General features: G+C 34.4%; 1 protein-coding gene across 2 annotated transcripts in view; it reads left to right on the top strand.

Annotated features, from left to right (window-relative positions):
* Nucleotides 1-25,394, top strand: part of UFL1 (UFM1 specific ligase 1) — a 44,284-nt gene extending 18,890 nt beyond the window's left edge. Inside the window, exons 8-20 of one of the 2 annotated variants that reach the window (XM_069077208.1) lie at nucleotides 1,343-1,489; nucleotides 4,107-4,282; nucleotides 6,287-6,466; nucleotides 8,513-8,633; nucleotides 10,635-10,757; nucleotides 14,964-15,081; nucleotides 20,630-20,796; nucleotides 20,872-21,002; nucleotides 21,213-21,293; nucleotides 21,673-21,758; nucleotides 23,097-23,277; nucleotides 23,523-23,731; nucleotides 24,336-25,394. In XM_069077208.1, coding sequence (XP_068933309.1) covers nucleotides 1,343-1,489; nucleotides 4,107-4,282; nucleotides 6,287-6,466; nucleotides 8,513-8,633; nucleotides 10,635-10,757; nucleotides 14,964-15,081; nucleotides 20,630-20,796; nucleotides 20,872-21,002; nucleotides 21,213-21,293; nucleotides 21,673-21,758; nucleotides 23,097-23,277; nucleotides 23,523-23,731; nucleotides 24,336-24,360 — 1,745 coding nt within the window. In that variant the 3' untranslated portion in view covers nucleotides 24,361-25,394. Of the gene's footprint in view, nucleotides 1-1,342; nucleotides 1,490-4,106; nucleotides 4,283-6,286; nucleotides 6,467-8,512; nucleotides 8,634-10,634; nucleotides 10,758-14,963; nucleotides 15,082-20,629; nucleotides 20,797-20,871; nucleotides 21,003-21,212; nucleotides 21,294-21,672; nucleotides 21,759-23,096; nucleotides 23,278-23,522 lie in introns of both variants that reach the window. The other variant, XM_069077209.1, reaches the window with a different exon arrangement.
* The last annotated feature ends 343 nt before the right edge of the window (nucleotides 25,395-25,737 follow it).

Below are 25,737 nucleotides of genomic sequence, written 5' to 3'. Positions count from 1 at the left end.
CCAGCAATAAAGTTATTTCTAAAGTTTCACAAATGAAATTATATTTTTAGAACTCAAAGTATATTAAAAAGTCTAAAAACTTAAATCTTAGTTTAATCTGTTTTACTTGAGTGCTTGCCCCTAGGGTTTTATCATTAAGCTTTTCGTGATACTATACATTTCACATAGTTTTGGATTTTACTTATTTCCACTTCTGATTATTAACAGAAATACAACCTTCTCTGTAAATTTGGGAATTAGAATCTTTTTGCCCAGTTTATTAAACACTTATTTATTATATTTACTACAGAAAAAGGAATTCCTTGCAGAGAAGATTTATTTTCCTTCATTTTATTTTTGTAATGTTGGCGTTTTATTTCAGCTAGTATTTGACTTTTATCTCTTTCATAACTTAAAAATGAAACTTAAAATATGAAAAAATATGAAGTAAACTACAGCCTCACTAAGAACAGGGGTCTGAACCACAAAATGGTATACTTTAGTTAACTATTAGTAAGGTAATTAAAGATTAGTAAGTTCCTAGTAATGATAACTCTGGTCACTTAATCTGAGCCTACTATGTTTTGGGGATTTTACTAATATTCTTTATATAAAAAATCACCTTAAAGCAGAGAATATTCCAACTGAATCAAAAATGATGAAGCCTAATATCGCCAGGAATTTAGAGTCTATATTTGAGCTGCTGGATTTCTACTTAGAAACTTGTGGTAATTTAAAAAAAACTATTGAGTGTTTTAGGGCATGACTATTTTGTGTTTAAGAAAATTATTTTTAAAAATTCAGCTTTAATGTGCTGTAGAGTTTATGTAGCAAGACATCTGGAAATAATGGATAACATTGAATTTAGAATCATAATTGTGTAAATAGTGCCCCTTGTAAATTAGTCAAATTGGCATGAAAATTATATTTATTATTATATGTCATTTTATTTTGAAATATAGCAATTATAAGAACTACCTGTTTATGACTTAATTGCAAAAAGCTCAATTTTTTAAAATGAATTTTGCAAACTTTTTAGCATGTAATAGGCATTCCAGGTGCCAGAACATTGATCTTTGTAACACTAGTGAAGGAACAGATTTAATATCATGCAACTACCTACTTTTCAAAAAAAATTTTATTAGTATGATATTCATTTTGAGAATTTGAGGACAATTAATGTTTTAGGTTCAAACAGTGTAAAAAGTAACATTTTTAACTGGTGCATTGATTTCTCAGAATTTCCTTTGCTGGTGGGGAATTTTAAATGGTGGTATGGCAAAGTATTATAAGCTTATCAGAATTGTTTGATTTTTAGTAATCTTATACCCCTATTGATTTTTGTGTACTTTTCCCCCCAAAGCTGTGCTTGAGGAACTTGTTAATAGTGGACGTTTAAAAGGTGCAGTAGTTGGAGGGAGACAAGATAAAGCTGTATTTGTTCCTGATATATATTCGAGAACACAGAGCAACTGGGTGGATTCCTTTTTCAGGCAAAATGGCTATCTAGGTAACTACTTTTTTTATTTTTAGCTTTTTCTAAACTTCCACTTTTTGATTTCTTTCTAAAACTTGATCATACATTTTAAAAGATCCAGATAGTCACATAAACAAATGAACTGAGCTATTAGATGAATGGATTTCATTGATTGCTCTCTTAGAGAATAAATAAATAGTCACAATAAATACACATGCTTATCTTGTTCTTAATTGTGTCACTACCATATCAAAAGTTTTAAAAAGCACAGCATAATTTTTTTTTGCTAAATAAACACCTATTTTTTTTCTTTGAAGGTAGCATTGGGAAAGTACTCATTTTTTTCTCATTCTGATAGAATTACATTTTTCAGTATAGGTTATTTTCAGTATACTGGATAAGTCCCAGAAATTTATTAATGTCTTATTTTTTTTTACATTATCACTAAAAGAGAGGCTTCAAAATGTTAACAGTAAAATTAAGATAATACTTACTACAAGAGCTATCTTGTCTTTTAGATAGTACTCGATTGATTGCACTCACTGAGAGTGATTATCTCGTTTGAATTCATCTTACAGGGTTTTTGGGAAGAGCAAATAATACATGTAAAGAAAGCACTTTGCAAATTTTAAAGGACTATATAAATGTTAGCTATTATTATTATTTTTTTAAAGCAGCTGGGGTTAAGTAACTTGCCCAAGGTTACACGGCCAGTTATTTTGTGTGGGTGTTAAGTGTCTGAGGCTGGAACCGATCCCAGGTCTTCCCTACTCCAGGGCCGGCGCTCTTACTCACTGCACCACTTAGCCACCCCTAACGTTAGCTATTATTAAGATAAAAAAAAAAGTGAGGTCTATTTATTTTGGTCTTCTTAGCAATCAAATAAAATTGACTATGTATCAATCAAGCATTTATTACCTGCCTGCTACATTACAGTCATCTCAGTTTCATTGCTTTCTGGGTAGTTAATCATAATTCTGTACCATATTGTAAAACATATCCTAAACTGAAGGTTCTTAACATTTTGGGGGGCCATGTATCTCTTCTGAGAGTAATTATTTTTGTTAAATACATAAACTATTACAAAGGAAACCGCTTAATATAGTCACCAGAATATTTTGAAAACAAGATTACAGACCTAGGTTAACAACCCCTGGCCTGTTCCAAAGCAGACAAACTACTCTTTAGCTAGTTTGCTGGACTTGTTAGGGAGATTACAGATCCCTTTTCCATCTTTTGTTCCACAACCATGAACTTTAGAGTAGAATTGTACTTTTGAGAGACAGTGTTGTATAGAGGAAGAATGATGGATTTGCTATCAGAAAACATGGGTTTGAGTCTAGGTTTGCTTTTTAGTAGGCATTGACCTCTGTAAAATTTAGCTGTTTTGAACCTCAGTTTTCTCAATCTGTAAAATGAGAGGACTGAATTAGGTCACCTAAGACTCCTAGTTCAGACTACAGTGTGGTCCTGTACACTGTAGACACTTAATGAAATGTTTCAGATTATGTTATTTTAACTATGGTTTATTTTTGTATGATAATTAATTTATCAGTACTAAGTATTATCACAGAAGATTAGACTTCTAAGGGTTTTTTTCAATGTTTTCATTGTACAGTTTTGTTCACTTCAAGTTACATAGGTATACATTAGTGAAATGTGAACTATTTTGAAAAACTACCCTTATATGAACATTAATTCGATTTTAATTAAGTTTAATGGGAAATAAAATGTGATTTACTCTAACTGTAGTTCTGATCTTTCTCTTTGAGCTCTGGATTGCTAGTGTCAATGATTAAAGACAGAAAACTTTAATTGAGTAATATTTGTTCTTCATGTTTTAAAGAATATCAAAAATTTTTTAAAAATGAAATAAATAAGATGCTCTAAGGAATATTCTGCCATTTTTGTTACAAAAGCACTTAAGTTGCCTAAAAATGAATAACACATCACTGTGTAATACCCATAAAGAGGACTAATCATTCTTATGGTAACTGATGCCCAGAGAGAGAAAGGGATTAGTTCAATATCACAGAATCAGTAAGTACTGAGCCAGAATTAGAATTCTGTTTTTTTGAATCTAGCTATAACGCTCTTTCCAAACTATTTTTCCTGGTTTATTTGGATCTTTTCATTGATGTAGATATGCCTTCTGCTGACAACAGATTGTAGCTTCTCATGTTTTCATTCTATCACCCATATTTTTCCAAAAATCTTCAATAGAATATACCTCCCATTTGTTGGAGTCCTTCCTCTGGTTCTTCTTATATTGAGGATTTCATAGTTGATAAGTTTCTTATTTTCTGTTCCACCTATAGCATCTGAACAGTTTATAAGTCTGAAGTTGATTGATTGCCCATCAAGCTACTGAAAAATGTCAGTGTGAGACACTCAATAGAATTAAAGCTCCTTGAGATGGGGGAGAGTTGACCTTTCGTATTTGCAGCAGTACTTGGCACATAGTGTTTAATAACTTCTTGTTGAATGAATGAATGACTAAAATACATTGTGTACACATTACAATAGTAGAAAAGAACATGTTTTAAATGTAGGAAGTAGTAAGAAAAGTATATATTATGCTGGAAAATTTGAATTCTTTGAGTATCCAAAGAAGATATAACTCACACAATTTTTTGTGATGGATATCTAGAATTTGATGCTTTATCAAGACTTGGAATCCCAGATGCTGTGAACTACGTAAAGAAAAGATACAAAACTGCACAGCTCTTGTTTTTGAAAGCTGCTTGTGTTGGTCAAGAAATTGTAGACCAGGTCGAAGCGTCAGTAGAGGAAGCCATCAGTTCTGGCTCCTGGGTGGATATTTTGGTATGTTTTCTATTATTTATGTCCAATAGCAGTCTGTTATTTCTCTTTAATGTTTAACCATTTTATGTGCTTAACAATTTAATTCACATAATCAAGACAATATGCCCGGGCAAGTCATTTAACCTCTCAATGTCCCAGGCAACTCTTTAAAACTTAAGTCATAAGCAAGTTGCCAGTCTGCATCAGTAGCAAGAGTCAATATACCAGAGTTTCTCACACTGATGAAATCGATGATGCAAACAAAAAGGGGAAAAATCAAGAAGAAAAGAATACTTATGCAATTGTGAGAGTTTTATTCTACTGTATTTGCTCTAAGAAGCAGTTTTATCTTCTGGTCTTTTAGTTTTTGAAGGTTTAATGTTGGGTAGGTGTTGATTCTTCAGTCTGTCCTGCTTTACTGATTTGAAACCTAGTTTTTTCACCCTTACCTATCCTACCGGTCAGTTTTCCATGCTCTGGCCACTCTGTTCTCTCTTCTCACTCTGGACTCTCTCACACGCTGCTACTTTCTCACTTCCCACTCTTGACTCTCTTACCATCTCTCTTCTCTTTAGTTACCAACAAATATTGCTAAAACCATTACACATCTCATTCTTTACCTCTCTGTAGCACTATTGGCTGTTCCCTCTTCCTTGATTCTCTGTCTGCCTTTGGTTTTCCTGATATTCTGTTTTGGTTCTCCTACTGTTCTGTTGCTTTTCACTCTTCTTGGCTACGTTGTCACTATTTTCATCCTCTCCGATTTGTTAAGCATATGTGTACCCAAAGCTTTTTCCTGGGCCTTCCTTTCTTTCTACACTCTCTTGGTGAGTTCAGCTTCCGTGGTTTCAGTGATTATCACTATACAGATGGTATCTATATGTATATTCATATCTATATCTACTTGTGTACATATTCATGCATGCATGGACATATACATTTATTTCTCTTTTGAACTTCCAGTTAACCTCATCCATATAGCCATATGGATGCCATATCAGTATCTCAAATCTCAAAAATCTACTCCTTTGCCTAACTTCCTTTTGCTATTGAAGGTAGCACCGTTATTTCCAATCTTGTAGATTCCTAACCTCAGAATAATCCTCAACTCTTCTCCCCTTCATATTTTTCTTATACCTAATTAACTTCATGTGTCTCCCATATATTCCTTTCTTTTTTTTTTTTTTTTAAGCAATTGGGGTTAAGTAACTTGCTCAAGGTTATACAGCCAGTTATTTTCTGTGGGTGCTAAGTATCTGAGGCCGGAACTAATCTCTGGTCTCCTGAAGCTGGGGCCTGTGCTCTTACTCACTGTACCACCTGGCTTCCCCCATACATTCCTTTCTTTACACTCACTGTGCCACATCTGTAGTTCAGACCCCCATCACTTCTTGCTTGGACTACCGTAGTAGCTGCCTAATTGTCTGTTCTTTCTCTAATCTGTTCTCCACAGAATTGCTATGGTAGTTCCTGAAACAAAGGTTTAATCATATCACTCCCATACTCAAAAGCCTTCATTGCCTCCAAGGATAAAATATAAATTCATCATTTAAAGCATTCTGCAGTCTGGACTTATTTCACATTACTTCTCTTTGTCCAATTTATTTTCTGGTCTACTTGGTTAACTGATTTTTCCCCAAACTCATATATCATATCTATCTTTATGCTTTTGTATTTAGTCTGTCTCCCATACCTAAATTGTAGTCTCTTCTGAATTCTCTAGCTTCTTTTAACACTTAGTGTTAGCAACCTCCAATACACAGCCTTCCTTCATTTGTACTCCTCACCCATCTAGTTACCAGTAACCTTTCCTTTGTGAAATTATTTGTGTTTACTTATATGTATTATACCGATTGTATCACCATAGGTAAAATTAGGAAGCTCTCAGAGGGCAGAGACATTTTTATGTTTTGTCACTTTTTCCCTCTGTACCTAGTATAGCAGTTTGCATGTAGTAGGTGCTTAAATGTTTGAACTGGAAATATATTTCTATATATGTAATATTATTTTTGTTTGTTATTTTAGCCACTACTGCCCAGTTCTTTATCAGTGGAAGATGCTGGAATGTTGCTTCAGCAGGTGATGAGAACATTCAACAAACAGCCATCAGCTGTGGTCTTTAATGATACTATTGTAGTTAGTGAAAAGTTTATAAGTGACTGTACAGAGTTGTTCAGTGATTTGATGCACCAGAAAGCTGAAAAGGTATGCCATTTTTTTTCTGTCATATACCAAACATTGAAATGTTTTAAACTTTTGATTCTGGTTTGGGTTTTTTTTTTTTTTTTGAGAGAGAGAGAACTGGCAGTGTAGTCAGAGAGATGAATATTAGAGTATTTACATTTAAATGCGCATTTCCTTTAGTTTATTCCTTTGGGTTTATCTCTCAATCTGTTTCTCTTTAAATGTCTACCCTCTGCCTCCCATTGTTTGATTGTTTAGAAAATCATAATCATCTCAATTGATTCCCCTTAAGGTACAGCAATAAATTTTAAAAATTTAAATGCACAAAAGTTATCCCACATATTTAAAGCAATTTGGATTTGAATAAGAATTTCCATATGATACATAATTTCTCTGTAGCATATTCTTTGTATTCTATATGCACATAAATATTTTATATACTAAAGTATTATTAATTGAATTTAAGTGTGGGGAAGGCAATCCTAAATTTTTGAGAAGACAATTAGAAAAGTTCCTTTTAAAATAGCTCCTTGAGAGAAGGGACTATTTTTTCTCTTTCTGTATCCCCGGTACTTAGTACAGTATGTGGCACATAGTAGACACTTAATAAATGTTTATTGATTGATTAAAATACAATATCAAGAACATGCTGGGAAAAATGTTGGACTAGAAATAAGGAGAAACCTGGACTCACATGCTACTGCTGTTCTTCAGCATGTAACTGTAGGCAAGTCACTTAATTTCTCTGTTATTCAGTTTTTTTATCAGTGGGATAGTTAAAGTAACTGAAGTACTGCCTTGCAGAATTTTATGGAACAGATTATACATGTGCACACATTTTAATAAACTATGCATAAAGTACTTTAATACATTAGGTACATTTGTTTATTATTGTTGCTAATGTTTCATCTAGTTCTACTTTAATAAATAAAGATAGGGTTTGTGATTTCATTGCTATAGGGAACTCTCAGATAAATGGCACCCTTTCTACAATTTATATTATTGGAGATTTTAAGAAATATTTGTATTTAATTAGGTTGGAGGATATCTGTTAGTAAAAATTTTGGTAGCATTGTAGTAGAGGCCTTAAAAGTTTATTTTCTGAAGAAGAGCAGCCATACTTTATATACCTATCCTAGGTACCATAAATGAAGCAGGTTGTTTTATTTTGTTTCCTCTGAATTTAGTATTTCTACCCAGGAGATTGGAACTTCTTCATCTTTTTTATTGGAATTATATTAATAGTTTTGTACATTTAGTAGAACCATTCACTTTTCTAGTAATAATATTAACAGGTATTGATTATACTTACTTGCTGTGTCTTAATATTTCAGACATGTGTCCTTAGAAGAGCACTAAGGGATGAGAAGCAAATGAATGACATATATTCCTTGTAGAAAACTTGCCCATCTTAAGAGGGAACTGGAATTTTTTCTAATATACTTAACAACTGTTAATCAGTCAAAAATGGTTCTAAGGAAATGAACAAAAATTAGGTTAAACAGCTTCCAGTTTGCTTATTTTTATGGATACAGATACATTAGTGCTGTGGTTATTTGGAGTCAGCCTTCTGGAAACCTCGGGTATCCAGAATAGTGAACAAGTGAAAAAGAGTGTCTCAGTGCAAAGAAGCAACCTCTAAAGCACTGGTGAAAATAGGAAACTCCAAAATTACATCTGATGTAATGCAATTGGCTGTTAGACTGCCCAGAAATAAAGAATTTTCATGTTATCTGATGATGGCAAGAAAAACCAGGCTTATTGTCATAGAAGGCAAAAACACAGAAAAAGTTAAAATTGCAACAAAAAAAGAAAAGTAAAAAGGGGATACAGAGAAGGATGGCATGGTATTATACATTAGAAGCAGTGGTGGGGGTGGCCAGTATCAAAGAACTCTGAGAAGAAAAGTGAGATCACACCTGCAGTCCAGAACAATTTATATTGGAAAATAGATCTCAAATTAACAAATAAGTATGACCTAATTATGTAACCAAAGATCATTTTGTTTTGTAGTATGTAGCAGGCATATAATGATGTAGTGAAAGTAAATTCATTTTTTCCCCACAGGAGATAAAAAATAATCCTGTACGTTTAATCACTGAAGAAGATTTGAAGCAGTCTCCTGTCCTGGAAAGTGTTAGTTTAAGTAAAAAGGATAAAAAAGATGAACGACGACGAAAAGCAACAGGTAGCTTATTAGTATTGACAGCTTAGAGGTGTTTTTAATCCAAATATTTTCATGTTATAAAATCTACTTTGTAAAGGTTGAACTTGCATATTATGTCCACTAGAAGTTAAACAAGTTAGAAGATTTATACTTCTTAAGTTTAAATTTTGATCATCAACATAAACCAGTTTGGGTACTGATACATGTTTCACTTGATTTTTCAAATCTCTAGTATATGCTCTGAAAATACTAGGAACATGTTAACGTGGAAATTAAGGCATTTAGGTTGAGAATTAAGAACTCAGGTTTCTAAGACATGGTTGATAATTAGTTTGAATTGGTAAACTTGTCCAACAGAATGACTTAAAATTTTAATGCTAATATGTAGATGCCTTCTATTAATTTTAAAGCACCCCTTACTTGAAAGTTGAGTGGTTTCCCAACAAGATAGACCAGACTTCTTTTAAAGAATGTTTTTGCTTTAGAATTAGTGGAAATTATCTTTTGTTGGTAATGCTGCTAATTATCATTGAAAAATAACAACTGGGGTGGCTAGGTGGCGCAGTGAGTAAAGCGCCAGCCCTGGAGTCAGGAGTACCTGAGTTTGGTTCCAGCCTCAGACACTTAACACCCACACAAAAAAAACTAGCCATGTAACCTTAGGCAAGTTACTTAACCCCAATTGCCCTCCAAAAAGCAAAAAAAAAAAAAATAAAAGATAACAGACCTGTAAATATTTTCTTAATAGCTGAAAGTAAAATATTCAAAATCTTTACATGTAGTCTCAAGTTAGAACAATCAGGATTTCAGGACATTCACAGCTACAGTATTTAGACATAGACATGTAAAAAAATTTTTTAAGTTGTTTGCATACCAATTTATATTCAGTTTTTGCTATCCAATTTATATTTCTTTTCTTTGTTCTGTCAGATATCACAGTACTTTTAAGTCTCTCTTTCTCACCACTTTGGCGAAATTGAACCAAGGATATACTACTTAAAGTAGTAAAGCGTCATAGTGTTCAAAAGTCATGCCTTCTGTTTTATTTTAAAGGGATGAGATTGTTGTAAATTGAGCATAATAAGTTTGTCCCCTGGTATATCAGTATAACTAATCTATTCTGTTTCTTTCCAATAATTAAGGAATCTTTTGGGTTTTATGCAGTTAAATATGATTCCTTAACATCCTTCAAATTGAAAAAAAAACTTCAGGCAAGAAAGCAATTGTAAATAACAAATTTGTAATCATGTTCTTTTTATTACTGTGCTTTGGAAGATAAAGTCACTTTTCATCCTAAAAGTCAAGAGAAAATAAAATAGTAGTTCCCTAAATATGGTAAGAATTAATAAAATTCTTAGAACTTTGAAAATAGGGAACTTAGATTTTATGTAAATTTGTGTAGTTTAAAAGACAAACGTTGTGACATAAAGATGGCTGTATTTTAAACATAATTAGGTAATGGATTCTAGGTAAGTGCTCTAGTTTTTTTTTGCTTTTTAAGGACTTTTTCTAAAAACTTAAAATTAAGTATCATTTCCAGGTAACATTAAATAGAGGCATCAGTTATTCACTATGTGGCTTTTAATTCCAGTACTCTAAATGCTAAGTGATTTAAGTGAGCTATATTTGCCAAATTTTTGTTTAGGTAGAAAGGTTGATATTAATGCATTTGCTGCCTACCTGAGAAATCTTGTTTCACAAGTCTGTTGGTTTTCAGATTTTATTGGTTTCACATTTTTATAAAGTTTAGTGTATTTCTGAGATAGGAGCTAAAATCACTTTTTATAAGAAATAATTTTTTCTTTTAAATATATCTAACAAAATCTCTACCTCTGGTTGAGAGGTTACATGTTTATAATCTTATTAAGAAAATCCCAAGTGGTTAGAAAAAGACAAATAAACAAGTAAAACATTGCTTTTGATTTAGTCTGACAAACTTGGGCCATGTAACAATATATTATCAATTTTTCCTCTGTAAGGTATTTTGGATGGATTGTAGTAAATAATGTCATTTTCCACCAGAGGGCAGTGGAAGTGTACGAGGAGGTGGCGGTGGAAATTCCAGAGAGATCAAAATTAAAAAGACCAAGAAGAAAGGAAGGAAAGATGATGATAGTGATGATGAGACTCAGTCAGCAAACACTGGTTTGTGGCATTTTTATTTTATTAAATATTGTAATCTATAGGTTTTTCTTGAGTATATACTTAGGCAAGTACTATGAAATTATAAAATTTTAAGTTATGGAATCTTGAAAAACAAAAGAGAAATACAAATATTTCAGCATTGTTATTGCAGTACTTCAGTTTGTTTCTGTGTATGACAATTAAATGTGTGTTTGGTTTTATGACGGGTTAGTTCTTGGTTTCAAACTCTACAAAAGAACTATTTTGAAATTCAATTTTAAATAAGAATTTTCTGCTTTTGAGTTTAGTTAATATGAAATTAATCAAGCTACTGAAACTTGGTTTCACCCTTAATGGAAGAAAATGTAAGATAATTATTATTTTAACCTGGATTTCAACTGAATTCCATGTAAATTTCAAGTGTTATTTCACTGTAGTGGACCAATCAGACTGATAAGTCTTACAGAGATACTGATGACAATCAATAAGGAATACACATAAAGTCATACCAGCTTTGAATTTGCTGTGACCTTTTAGTACCCACTGCCTTTTGCCATAGTAGTTTTGGGTTATTATGCGCTTTTTCTTATTGGAACAGGTAAAAATATTATGATTTGTTGTTTTACCAACAAAAATTTAGAATTATAGTAAATGGCAGGAAACTATGGTATTCATAAAAATTATATCCCTCTTCACTAGTTATAACAATATTGAGCCCTTAACTAGATTCACATTTTAGGTAAAGTTGAATTATTAAGGCATAGGAAAATATATCCTAAATTAATCAGTCGATATGCACTAAGTGTCCACTATGGCCAAGGTACTGAGGATACAAAGCCAAAAATGAAATAGACCCTGTCCTCCCAAAAGCTTATTTGTACAGGAAAGACAACATTTACAAGATAATCAAGGATAGGGGAGATACTAGCAGCTGGAAAGATCAGCAAAGCCTTATATAGTAGGTAGTGTTAAGCTAAATTTTAGCAGAAACCAGCAAGGTTGTACTGATGTGACTCAGCCTTCTCTGTCAATATAACTATGATAGAAAAGTTTAAATGGCTCCATTTTTAAACTCTTTTTTTTTTTTTAAAGCCATCGGGGTTAAGTAACTTGCTCAAGGTTACATGGCCAGTAATTTTTGTGTGGGTGCCAAGTAACTGAGGCCGGAACCGATCCCAGATCTCCCAGTGCTGGGGCCAGCGCTCTTACTGCGCCACCTGGCCACCCCACGGCCAGTTATTTTTATGTGGGAAGGTTTTGGGGTTTGTTTTTTTTTTTGGAGGGCATTTGGGGTTAAAGTGACTTGCCCAAGGTCACATGGCTAGTAAGTGTTAAGTGTCTGAGGCCGGACTTGAACTCAGGTCCTCCTGACTCCAGGGCTGGTACTCTATTCACTGCGCCACCTAGCCGCCCCTATTTTAATCTCTTAACACCATATCAAATACAATAATACTATTGAATGAAGTAAAAATTAACCATTACTGACTAGGACCTGGACCTATGATTTCATTTAATTGTTATGAGGAGCTCTGCCTAATGAGAAAAATTCCTCTGTCACTATTAAGTGACTAGTCCAGGGACAGATAGGAGTATGTGTTAGAGATTGTTGTCTAGCTAACACTATGCTACCCTACCTCTCTGTTCTTGAGAACTTTAAAATAGTAATTCATTCAGTGAGATCTAGTTTTATGATAAGCGTTATATAAGAGGAAAAAAGTAGTAGAGCATAAAATTTTAGAAAAGACTTTAAAGATTATATATTTCTAGCACCCACATTTTTAGCAAAATGTGAATGGTTTTACATATTAAAATATGTTGTCATTTCAGTCATTTAAAAGGGGCTTTCTAGTAGCTACTATAGAAATGTTAGCTGTTATTGCAGATTAAAAAGCTTCATTATTGCTATTCTTAAATTATTACTCTAATTCTTTGCATTTATTTTTCTTTCTAAATATGAATGCCAAAGTAATATAATGGATAAGTGCCTGATTAGGCATTAGAATAACTTTAGGTTAAGGCCCACCTCTCATTCATATTGAACTGTGATATTCTGAAGAAGTCACATAACCTTTTAGCATTTGATTTTAAAGACCATGAAATATAGAAGGTATTAGAATCCTGTAATGGTAATGAAATTTGAAGATCCCTCTGTATTGCTAAGCTGATAGGTACTTACCACCTAGTTTCAAATTAAGCCGCTGTTAAAGAAACAGAAGGTATGAGCCCCTGTTGCTGACAACAGGAAGGGGCTAAACAGGGAGGAGCAATACTCTATATAAGGAAAAACCCCAGCTGGGAAAGTCAGAATTTCCTGGGAACTTGTGGTGGCAGAGCTTCTTCTGAGGGCCACCTGGAGCTGCCAGAGGAGGCATGACTGTGGTGTTGGTACTTTGTAGCTTGGTTAAGCCTTGACTTCCCAGGAATAGAGACTGTGAAGAATTTAAGGTGGACTGGATACTGTGAGCTTCATTATGGAACAGGAACTGCACAGAGAGCTGGACAAGGAGCTGGAAGCTGTCTCCCTTTGAACCCAGGTGACAGTTTGGTGAATTCAGGTAGGAGATGGGACCATGGAAGGGAAACCACGAAAGCCGAAAGTCTGCCCTAAGTCAAGATGAAAAGACCTCTCTGTGAATACTGAGTAGTGACTGACCCTGATGTGAGGTTTTGCTTTGGAACTCACTTTGGGAAGAGTTGTGTGATTTGACCAGATGAGACTCTGGGTAGCCATTGATGCTCCCCTCTCTGTTAACAAACTAGGTATGGATGTAATGGTGAGACAGCTGGAAGCCCTGTCTGCTGAATTGTGTTATTTTCTATTGAGTAGTAACTGATGGAATTGTAATTTATTTGTGATTGTACTTTGTGATTGAATTAAGGACTCTGTGATTGACTAAATGAATATAGTATCCAGGGGTGGAGTACTTTGATTTTTGTATTTTGCAAGCCTTAAGGATGATTGAATGATTGAGTTACTAAGTGATTGATTACAATTTGTTCAAAACTATGTGACCATTGTGGTGAAAACTATATTGCCATTTTAGTGATAAGTTGTTGTGAATGCTATATTTTGATTTTCTGTGATAAGTTGTAATATTCTGAATGCTGTATCTTGATTTTCTGTGAATGTTTTGTTCTGATTTGTTATTGAATAAATAGAGTGTTCATTAGACCATGTAATCAGAACCTTGAAAGCTGTTCATAGCAGCAGTCCTCTGGAAAGCTTCTCGTGCTTGGCTTTACAAATCCCAACACACAAATGCCCCCCCCCCCCAATAATTCAAAACACTTAAGAAATTTCATAACCAGATGTTATGGGAATGGGAATTTAAGATTTCATTTAATTTAATTTCCCTGCTCCTAGGCCCTTTGATAGGCTTAAGTGACTCTGAGAACCTTCCTTGATTTGAAAATATACTCTGTCCCCTAACAGGCTGAATGTGGTCACCTGGAGCCTATAGCAGGAGGCTGGTTTTCAGGAATGCCCACACCTTGTTGCTTTTTGATTGGGCAGTGAGTCAAGAGGGTTGTTACATTCTCTGAGCCAGGAGAAGGCTATATATACCGTGATGTGAGATTTTGTTTTGGGGCTCACTTTGAGAAGAGTTGTGTAATTTGACCAGAGGAGACTCTGGGCAGCTGTTGAGCCCCCTGGCTTTGAAAACCTAGATGTTGGTGTTTCCCTCTCTGGTAACTGTGACTAGGTATGGATGTAATGGTCAGACATTTGGAAGCCTGTCTGCTGCTTGTAATTTGTTTGTATTTTGTTTGTATTCTCTGAAGTTCGGGGTGCTGACCTTTTTCCCCTGAACTAGGTAAATGGCACATGTTTGATTAAAGCAAGATTGTTAACCCATTTTGAGTTGCTTTTCTTTAGAAAAGCAGATCTAAGAACCTGTGTTGGCAGCCACCCTGGGTATGCTAGGGTGCTTGCTGCTATACCAGACACAATAAATGTATGTTGTACCACTCTCACATCTGTTTAGAGAGAAAACTATAAATATGCTATTCCCTCCACTTTGATGACTGTCTTGTCACTAATTTGTAGAAGAAAATTTTAGGAGAGTTAACAATTCAATGATTTTTAATATCTATTCCTTTAGTAACTATTGGTAAGTTTTGTTGATATAAGAGTTTGTATTGCTGTCTTTGTTCTCGGCAGATAAAATGAATTTTCGTGTTTTTCTGGGTTATGTTGTTTTTTAAAACTGTTAATGTCTGTCATAGGTAGGAAAAAACCTGAAATCACATTCATGTCATTGGAGGAAATTGAAGATGTTTTAAAGAAGCACATACAGGATGGCCCTGAAGAATTTGTTACAGAACTTGCTGAACATTTAATAAGGCAAGTATAGAAATATACTTTGGATTCTTAATTTTTAGTCATCAAAATAACATTCTGATATGTCCATAGAAATTCACTAATTATTGTTAACTTTAGGAAAAATAATTTAATCAAAAGTTTGGAGATTAAGAGCTCAGAATGTAAAATATAAATAAGTTTTCCAAGTTTCGCTTTTCTACTGATTCATTGAGTTTCTTTTCTCTTATATTCTAATACGTTTGTGGATCCACAAGATCACAGAATTTCAGAGATGGAAGGGAACTTTTAGGTCACTTAAGCAATCTCATTCCCCACAATGAATCATTACCACATAGGCAACAAGCTGAAATTCAATTTAAAAACTTTTAATGAGGCCTTCCCAAAACAGACCATTCTACTTAAGGGTAATTAATTATAAGGACATTTTTCCTCACTTCAAGCTTATATTTGCCTCTTTGAAACATCTAATTATTGTTCCTAGGTGTATCCTTTTGATCCAAACAGAATAAGTCTAATCTTTCCTTTATGTGATAGCTCACATGCTTCACATGCTTGAATTTTCTCCAGTGTAAGCATTCTCTTTTTTTTTGAGCTGGTCTTTGTCTGTCATGTCCTCAAAGCCCTTCACTGTTCTAGTTATTCTCCATCTCATGAAGTTGTTTCTGAATTCTTGGACTCAGAACTGAATATGCCACTCCAGTTGTAGTCTATTTAGGGCAAACTACAGTGGGGCAGTTGTTTCTGTAAGCCATGCCTTTCAGTGCAGCCCAAGATCATATTGAGCCTTGTTGGCTACCATATTGGTCTATCAGTAAACATTTATTAAGTGCCTACTGTGTGCTAGAAGAGGCAAAAAGACAGTCCCTCAAGGAACTTACAGAGTAATGGGGGAAACAGCCTGCAAGCTATACAAAATAAATAGAAAATAATTAAAAGAAGATAGTGGAATTAAGAAGGATTGGGAAGGACTTCCTGTAGAAAGCAGGATTTTAGTCAGGGCTTGACTCTATTGAACTTACAGTCCACTACTAAAACCCCAAGATTTTTTTTAGACAAGTCTAATCATGCTTCCCCCTTCTTGTATTTGTGAAGTTACTTTTTTGAATTCAAGTGCAAATTTTCACATTTATCTCTGTTAAATTTCATTTTATCAGATTCAGCCTAACATTCTAGCTTATCAGGATCCTGACTTTGTCATCCCCAAATATTAAGTATCACTTCAGCTTTGTATCACCTGAAAGTATCTTTTATCCAAGTCATTGATCAAAATGTTAATGAATATAGAACAAATGACAGATCCCTTAGGCATAACACTGGATGCCTGTGTTGACATTAAATCGTTAATGATTACTCTCTGACTCTGACCATCCAGTCAGTTGGGTTCATTTAATTTTACTAATGACTAACTTAGAAATGGACATGTGGTACCCAGTTCTTTGCTAAAGGTTAGTATGAGCTACTTTATCAAACACTGCTAAATTTCAGGTAAACTGATCTTCTAATTTTGTAATTCTGTCAGAAGGGCAGTAAGACTAGTCTGTCATCTGAAATCATACCATCTTGTGATCCCTGATTTCTTTTCTAAATGTTTTCTTCAGTAAATGGAAATTTGAATTTTGCCAGGAATCAAAGCCAAGCTCAATGCCCTGTAGACTATTTTTATTACATATTTTATTTATTTCCTATAAACTGTATTTTCTTTCCTTTAAAAAAAAATTGAAATAACATTTGATCTTTCCCCTACTCTTACTTTGTTCTGTTCAATTCTCTGCAGTCTTTCAGATATCATTGACCTTGAATGACTTAGCAGTGACGCCTGTCATTTCTCAGCCACAGGGTGCAGTTTGTTTGGCTGGTGTTCTTTTACTGTTTGCTCATCAACTCTGTTATCCATTCTTATTCTTTTTTTTCCAATCCAAGTTGTTTTTTGTAGCAGGGAAAGCAGAAGCAAAGTAAGAATTGACCAGCCCTTGGGGTGGCCAGGTAGCACAGCGAGTAAGAGCACCGGCCCCAGTGTCAGGATGACCAGGGGATCTAATCAGGGCTCAGACACTTAGCACTCACCCAGAAACACCTGGCTGTGTAACCTTGAGCAAGTTACTTAACCCCAATTGCTTTAAAAAAAAAAAAAAGAATTGACCAGCCCTGCCTTATTGACATTCTCCCTGAGGAGGGGTTCTGTCCTATCTTTGACCTTCCTCCCAAATCAACTTTAAAAAAAAAAAAAACCTTTTTAAGACAGTTATCCTTACAGGACTATACAGTAGGAGGTTTCCAAAGTCATTGTATGAAAAGAATAATACCACACTTTGCTCAGGTAAGACACAGCTCCCTCATCCCATATGAGTATGTATTGGATTAGTATGACAGGGTATTGTGACTCATAGAACCATCTGCCAAGTCTGAAGAGCATCACTCTCAGGGGTGGGCCTTTTGATGACCAGGAAGCCCCATATTCATGACCTGAGGCCACTAAGAAGTTTCACATTAATTATGTGGCTTAAGCTTTAGTTCCTTGGGCTTAGGGATAGCTTTCTTGCTTTTTAAATGAAGAACTAGCCTGAGAGATACTCATTGTTTCATAATGTTGCTCCCTTCAGACAACTCCTGTTTTTCTTCCTCATCTGAATCATTTCCACTTGTGAGTTCAGGATTTCATTCATGAGTATCCTTCCTGGGCTGACTTTATAGAATTTTAATCAGAAAGATATCCGTCCTTTCTCTGAACCCTTTGAAATCTGATCTTCCCAAATTTAGGGTGCATGTCATAATATTGTCATTTTTATTCTCTATCAGATCCTAGAAGAAATGATTAATTTCCTCCAAGGTTTCCATCATTTCCACCCCAGCAATCAGTTTCTCCCTGTTAGTAAGAATCAGAGGCAGAAAAATATTTGCCTTTTGGGGCGGCTAGGTGGCGCAGTAAGTAAAGCGCTGGCCCCGGAGTCGGGAGGTCCCGAGTTTGGTTCTGGCCTCAGACACTTAACAGTCACACTAAAAACTAGCCGTGTAACCTTGGGCAAGTTACTTAACCCCAATTGCCCTCCCAAAAAAAGCAAAAAAAATTTTTTTTGCCTTTTTTGGTTCCTCCACTTTTCAGAGGACACACTTGTTTAAAGTAAGTCAGAAATTTTTTAGCTTTGATTTTGACAAAGAAACTTTAGCAGCTATCTATATGGTTTAAGTCTCCCGTGCCTAATATGTCATTTCTCTGTGCCAAATATAGTAGCATTTGGTTTCCTGAAATCTTCATCTCTCTTCTTTCTGTCCAGGTGGTCTTTACTATACTTTAATGAAAAAAATCACTTCTGTTTTCCTCCATATTGATACTTCCCTATGGTTCTAATGCTACTCTCTCTACGCCAAACATATCTTTAAGAAAAAATTAGAGGTACCTATTCAGTATTCTGTTCCACTAAATCAAAATGATACCTGCTAAGTCCAGTTTGTTTCCTTGCATTCAGACCTATTTGTTTGGACTTAAACTTTGCAATTATAGACATTTGATCTCTTGGGGTTTTTTTTCCTTTTGTTTTGTTTTTTACTAGCTCCTCCTAACTTAGATTTTCCTTCCTGTGAATTTCTGGGCATCTCAACTGTTATTCTTTTTCCTTCATTCTAGTGACTCTAGTATGTAGCCTGATAGATATGGGAAATTTTCTCCATTCTTGTCAGTTGAATGGTTTTTTTGCTAGATTTGCAAGATGGGCAAATACATTAATACCAAGCTTTGTTCGGTATATATACATTATTCCTGGCCAAGGAATTATCAATTATCAATCTTATATTTTAAGCTATACTTCAAAAATCCAACTTCCATTCCCTAAGACCATCACGTTAATCTTTTGTTCACTACCTCAAGTCTGCTTTTCTGAATAATTTTCTGAATAATAATGGACACCAGTGATTAAAATACCACCTGTAACCCTATGATTTTCAGTTTCTTGCTCAAGACTTCTTGATTTTCAATATTCCTTCTTGCAATATAATTTTGCCAACAAAAATTACTAAAGGTGGGCCTTTTAGATAAGTCTTGAGAGTTTCTCACTTATGTCTTGGATACATACCCTGAGAAGACAACATATATTTCTTTTACTATCAGGTTGAAAATTTCTGCCCCAATACCTCTAACTTGGGAGTTATCAACAACCATTACTCTTGTGTTGTTTTTTTGGTCTGACTCTTAATGATTTCATACCAAAAAAAAAAAAGCACTTGTGAATCTACTTTATCATTCCTTGGAGAAGTACCTACTTCTGCCTGAGAGATCCAGCTCCTTCCAAGATTTATTTGATGGAGGGAAGAACTTCACTTTAAAAAAAATTTTTTGGGGCGGCCAGGTGGCTCAGCGAGTAAGAGCACCGGCTCCAGTGTCGGGATGACCTGGATCAAATCCGGGCTCAGATACTCAGCACCACACCCAGAAATAATAACTGGCCGTGTAACCTTGAGCAAGTTACTTAACCCCGATTGCTTTAAAAAAAAAATTTTTTTTAAAGATCCAAATGGATAATAATCCTTGTTCTCATCCTTCTGTGCGACAGTGTTCTACTCTCCAACCTCCTGACATAGCATTCTCTCTTCTGCTTAATTAGATCCTTTTTCTACTTAATTTCTTTGAATTTTGAAGTTGGTTGATGATAATGTGGAAGGTAAAGAAGCATTCCTCAAACATTTTTATCTCTAGAAGGGAGATGAGCCTACATTTTGAATACTGATGGCAGGAACATAACTGTGACACATATAAAACTATACACTTGGTGCATTTCACTGCTGATTTCTTCTGCTTTCATCCTGGTTGATATACTCAGTCTTCATACTTCTTTTTGGTTTTTATAGCTTATCTCCTAAGCTTCTTTATCACCTTTTAAGAACCTGTCATCCATGTTCACTTCCTTTTCCATCACTGGTTAATCTTTTATTTTGTCAGTAATGTTTACTTAAGTTTTCTAGCTTACCTTCCCTCTCATCTCGGTGGGGCAGTTAAACAGCATAGTGGATACAGCCCTGGGCCTGAACTCAGGAAGAGCTAAGTTCACATCTGACCTCAGATACTGCATCCCTGGGGAAGTCACTTAACCCTGTTTGCTTCAGTTTCCTTATCTGTAAAATGAGCTAGAGTAGGAAATGGCAAACCACTCTACTATCTTTGCCAAGAAAACACCAAATGGGGTCATGAAGAGTAGGACACAATTGAAATGACTGAACAAAAACCATCTCCTTGAGTCCTTTTTATATCCTTTCTCTCCAAGCTTGGTCTTATTTCATCTTGAATCCTCCTTTAGATTGAGCCCCCTCCCTTGTTCAACTTGTTCTTCTACTTGTTTACTCAACTTGAGTATTCCTTTCAGCAGTTCAGGTCATAATACATCCACACCTGCCTTTCTGTGCTCTTTAAAGCTTATCTATCCACTATAAATTCACCACTTAGTGGTCCTTCCTTGCTTTTTCTTGAAGTTATGTGAATATCACTGGAGCGCTCAGGCCAAACTACTTTCAAAGTAATCTATCAAGGTAAATTCAACTATATTTAATTGTGCTTAGGTGAACATATTTTTCTTATTCACAGATACCTCAATAGAAGTTATCTGGAAGTGGTACGTTCAGTGTTTTTGTCTTCAACTTCTTCTGCATCCGGAGCTAGTAGGAAACGTACCATCAAAGATTTACAAGATGAGGTGTCAAATTTATACAACAATATTAGATTATTTGAAAAAGGGACAAAGTTCTTTACAGGTACATTTAATATTGTCTTTGATTTAATTCTCATTTCTTTTGGAAGCTATCTTCAGTAAGTATCTTGTTTTACAGATGATGCACAAGCCAACCTTGCCAAGCACTTGCTGAAGACTGTTTGTACAGATATTACTAATTTAATTTTCAACTTCTTAGCTGCTGACTTAATGATGGCAGTAGAAGATCCTACTACCATAACAAGTGAGGTATATTAGTCTTTTTGCTAGAAGAAACAGTGTGTATAGGAAATTATTTGGGGGTAGTATATGCTGGTTTGGTTTTTTTTTTTACATTAATCAAAGATTACCATCATGCTTCTTCCATCTATTAGATTAATAATAACTATGAATTTGGGATTATATACTTTTTATTTCTTCTTTAAAACATATCCTAACCTTCTGTTGTTTGCCCTCTAGGTAAGAAAAAAGATTTTAGTTAAATTGTCAGACGAGACTAAAGGTCCTCTCACAAAGCTCCATAATTCTCTGAATGAAAAAGTAAGTGAAGTTTGAAGTTATTAGTATTATGGGCCTAGAAGTTTTTGTTGACATTAAATTAGTATGATGGTGCTTTATAATTACTTGTTACTATTATTATTATAAGTGAAACTCTACATAACCAAGAACTAAACTGTTAAAATCGTTTCTGATGTTTAGGCAGCTTAAAAGAGACAAAGAGATAGATATAGTGAAAAGTTTTAAACATAAGCCTTAGACCAAATGTCTGATTTAAACAAAAGTTAAAAACAATGCAGGTTTTTTAAAAGAATAATAAGTCATGCTTTCTGACTTGTTCTTTTCTTGAACTCTTATTTTAATGTCTTTCTCTAATAATGTATATATAGAATAATGTGTGGTACTGTGTGTCTTTCTTTAGAGCTTAGAAGACTTTCTTTCTTTTCTGGACTCAGCAGCAGATGCTTGTGATATTATGGTGAAAAAGGGAGACAAGAAAAAAGAAAGGTATTACCTGATTCATCTGTCTGTGGTTAACATTTCTCTAAACTGTGACTTATGATGAGAATGATTTGACCTAATATATATATATTATATATATTAGCCTGATATACCCTTAATTAACTTGATCATCATCATAGTTAAAATCTAGTACTCTTACTGTACCCATATACTTTTCATACACTTTATTAAATGCAATAATGTAGTCAATAAAACCCAGAAATCTTTCTGTCCTGATCTACAGTTTTCTTTATCTACTTTCTAGGATGATTTTTAGCATTAGTCTCTTTATTCAGATGAGCCCCATTCCTCCCTTTGGGAAATACTACAGGATTAAGTTGTTTAGGACTAAAAATTAAAGCCAGAGAAAGCACACATTTTAATTGGGGAGCGGTAAAAACTTTCAGTGCAAAGCAAATAGACCTCATTTCATTGTTTAGTTATTTCAATCATATTGTGACTTCATTTGGGGTTCATCTTGGCAAAGATAGTGGTGTGGTTTGCCATTTACTTGCCCAAGGTCATACAGTTTTGAAGGGTGAAAGATGAAATGACTGGGGAAAACAAAGGTTTGATATGAGTATACTGATTTATAAAGCATGCTAGCCAATTTCCTATTAAGGTGGAACAGACTTCCTCATCTTAAGCCTAGACCCCAAATACAGTCCAAAACAGACTTTTATACCTTAAAAACAATTAAATAAGGACAATTAATGAAAAGTAAACAATACAACATTTCTAATTGGATGAAAGAATAGGGACTTTCCAAATTGGGAAGGGGAAAGTAAACAGATACAATTCCCTGAATTCAGAGTAGGAGTGTCTACTTCCCAAGTACCTGTAAACAATCAAAGGAACATGGAAACAATAATTGGTTAATCGGTATAGGGAGACTTTTCAGATAAAATGTATGGGTTGCTTGAGATGTACAATTTTGAGAAAACTCCTTGTATCAATCTTTGGATCTAAGTATCTGGTCAACATAGCCTAGGTCGTTGGATAAGGGTCTCTAAGCGACCAAGAGAGGTGGTCCAGCTTTCCAGCCACTCAGGGCTAGTTCAAACAATGCAGTAAAGTTTTCTCACAGTATAGAATTGAATAGAAATGGAACTAAGCTAGCCCCAGAATTAAGTCACAAAATAGAATCAGTGTGGTTCACTCAGTTCCAACAATTAACAACATGTTGTCCTAGTCCCCTCAAGAGCTAATAAGTGTCTGAGGCCAGATTTGAGCTCAAGTCCTCCTGATTCCAGGTATTCCATACACTGTGCCATGTAGCTGCCCCCAGGCTTTGTTTTATATATGATAAAATATGGTAATATAACTTAATATTTTTTCCCCTAGGCAGGTGCTATTCCAACACAGACAAGCACTGATTGAACAGCTGAAAGTTACCGAAGACCCAGCTCTTATCTTACACCTTACCTCAGTTCTGTTGTTTCAGTTCTCAACTCATTGTATGCTACATGCACCTGGACGATGTGTACCACAAATCATTGCTTTTCTTAGCAATAAAATGCCAGAGGTAGGTATTCATTTTAGTGTATTTGAAATTTTATTCCACAGTTTTCAGATCTAAACTTATTGACTGATGCTTCTTATTTGCACTACATGTCAAACATACATATTATTAACATATCTTTGCCTAGTTCAACATTTCTGAGAATGTCTTTAGTGACTCTACAGGTTTATTTTTAAAATAGAATTTGGCTGCCTATTTCCTTCTCTGTCAGTCACTTTGGTCAACTTCCCTTACTCTTCCCCACTTAGGATCAACATTCTCTTCTGGTCAGATACCAAGGCCTAGTTGTGAAGCAGCTGGTTAATCAGAGTAAGAAAACTGGACAAGGAGATGACCAGTTGATTAACCAAGTAGATAAAGAAGATGCTAATAATGCCATTCGAAAGGAGCTTCAGGAAATTTCCACTTCTATCAAGGATCTTGTCCTCAAATCCAGAAAATCTTCTGTAACAGAGGAGTAATGATTTTAATTTAATTTGAAATTTTTCATGTAGTCACTTATTTTCTTAAAGAAATGGTTACAAAACACTTCTCAGTTGAGTATTTCAGCATTGCCTTCTGCAACCACTTCTTTTTTGAGAAGCTTTGTGAAATCTCTCCTACCAGCATACCGTATGTTTTTATACCAGTCTTCTGGTTATGAGATGTCCCTGTTTTTGAAATGTGTTATCCAAAGAAAATTTCTCTTTTAACATTATAACCAGCAGTTATGGTTTGCAAGTTTATCATTATCTTTTCAAATTCTAACTGAATAATCCCTTTTCTTTTGTTCCTTGTAAAGTCATAATGCTAGATTACAAGTGACATTTGTAGTTTGCAGTCATTGTAAGTAGTATACCAAAACTTAAAATGTGTTGATTTTATAATGGTTTGTTGTTGGGGGGTTTTTGTGTGCTGGGGGGCAGGTTTAAGCTTTTTGGTGTCAGCAGTGGGTATTTTCTAGTATTTTCATTATTTGGTTAATTAATTGAGAGTGTCTCGGATACAAAAGCCAAAAATACTCTGCTAGATTTTGATTGCATTTTTTTTAGGCCAATGTTATTTGTTTCTGACAATTGCAGGATCTTATGTCTCTCCCACGAATGAAAACTTGAATGTATGGAGGAATAGTAAAGGTGCCCTTGTACTGCTTGCTGTGTTCTGTCTTCAAAGTCAAGCTGCTGCCCTCAAGGTGGAGCAAGAAGCACAGTCAGTGTTGGTAGATTCTGGTCACCAGTCCCCCTTTGTTTCCATTTTAGTCTTGGTGTCATTTAAACTATTACAGTAACAAATCAACACAATTAAAAAAAAAACAGATTGGTGCAGTTTGTATCCACAAATTTCATTTTAAATACTTGAAAGAAGTGTAACTTTTCTTCTTACATTAGAGCTTACTTTGTAGTCTAATGGTTGTCAGGCATTCCTATTAGCCCCACAATTTACTGAGCATCTCTGTCATGGTAGAAAATTGGGAGGAGTTTTTTCTCAAGTGAATTTAATCATTTTGACTTTTATGGAATTCAATGGTAAAACTCAATCACAAACCACAGATACTTTAATGTTTTCTAATCAGCCTGATTTCATCTGTTATGCAGTGTTATGAAAACAATGGCTAGGCTTTCTTCTACTCAATCTTAGCTCAGTTAAAAGGTAGTTGGTAGAGTTACTGACAGAGCCTATAGACTTAAAATCTATTGATACATTGAATAGAAACTATAATTCAAGATAAGGGATATTTTCATATGGCTGATAGAAAAATACCAACTCCTCTGTGCTTACAAACATATTTCATTCATATTTTGGTTTACTCAGCTTCAAGATTATTTAGTTTTAAATTGCATAGTAATCACGAAAAATAATCTTGCCAATAAGCATGTAAGTGCATTGTGAGTATCAAGTGATACAATTATTGTCACTGACAAAGTAAAAGAGTTACAAGCAAAAGGTAAGAATATTTTTACTGTCTAAACTTTCTTCATGTTCAAACTATGGTCTCAACTTGCATCAGAATAGTTCTGATTTTCCCCAAAATAAATACAAATGTCATTTTTATTACATTGAACTGGTTTTTGTAAATAAAATCTGACATTATGTATGCAGATATAATTATTTTAATAAAATTGAAAGGATTAAATGTCTAATCTGTCTCCTGCTGTGAACTAGGAATTTATAGCCTTTCAGTTTTTAAATGGTAATTTCTGTTGGTTCTGCTTATTTTACTTAGAATTGAGTCAGAATGATTATGAGTTTATTATAAATAATATATTAGAATTTTAAAATTATATTTGCATTCTGAAAATGATTAAATCATTTTTAAAGAGCTTAACAGGAAACTAATACTGTCAATGGCAGCCATTTTATAAACACTTTTATAAGTCATAATAGTTCTTTTCAGCTTATCAGACCACATCCAGATAACTCAGACCCAGAGTGTATTCCAAAGGGTTGTGAAGATTTGCTGCTACCTTTTAATGTCATAGTTTA

The sequence above is a fragment of the Petaurus breviceps genome, unplaced genomic scaffold, assembly GCF_028583685.1.
Source record: "Petaurus breviceps papuanus isolate PSGF00001 unplaced genomic scaffold, PetGlider_PUasm1.0 90977, whole genome shotgun sequence".
Taxonomy (NCBI): domain Eukaryota; kingdom Metazoa; phylum Chordata; class Mammalia; order Diprotodontia; family Petauridae; genus Petaurus; species Petaurus breviceps.
Note: the sequence above shows the minus strand (reverse complement) of the source record. Positions and strands in the feature narration are given on the sequence as shown.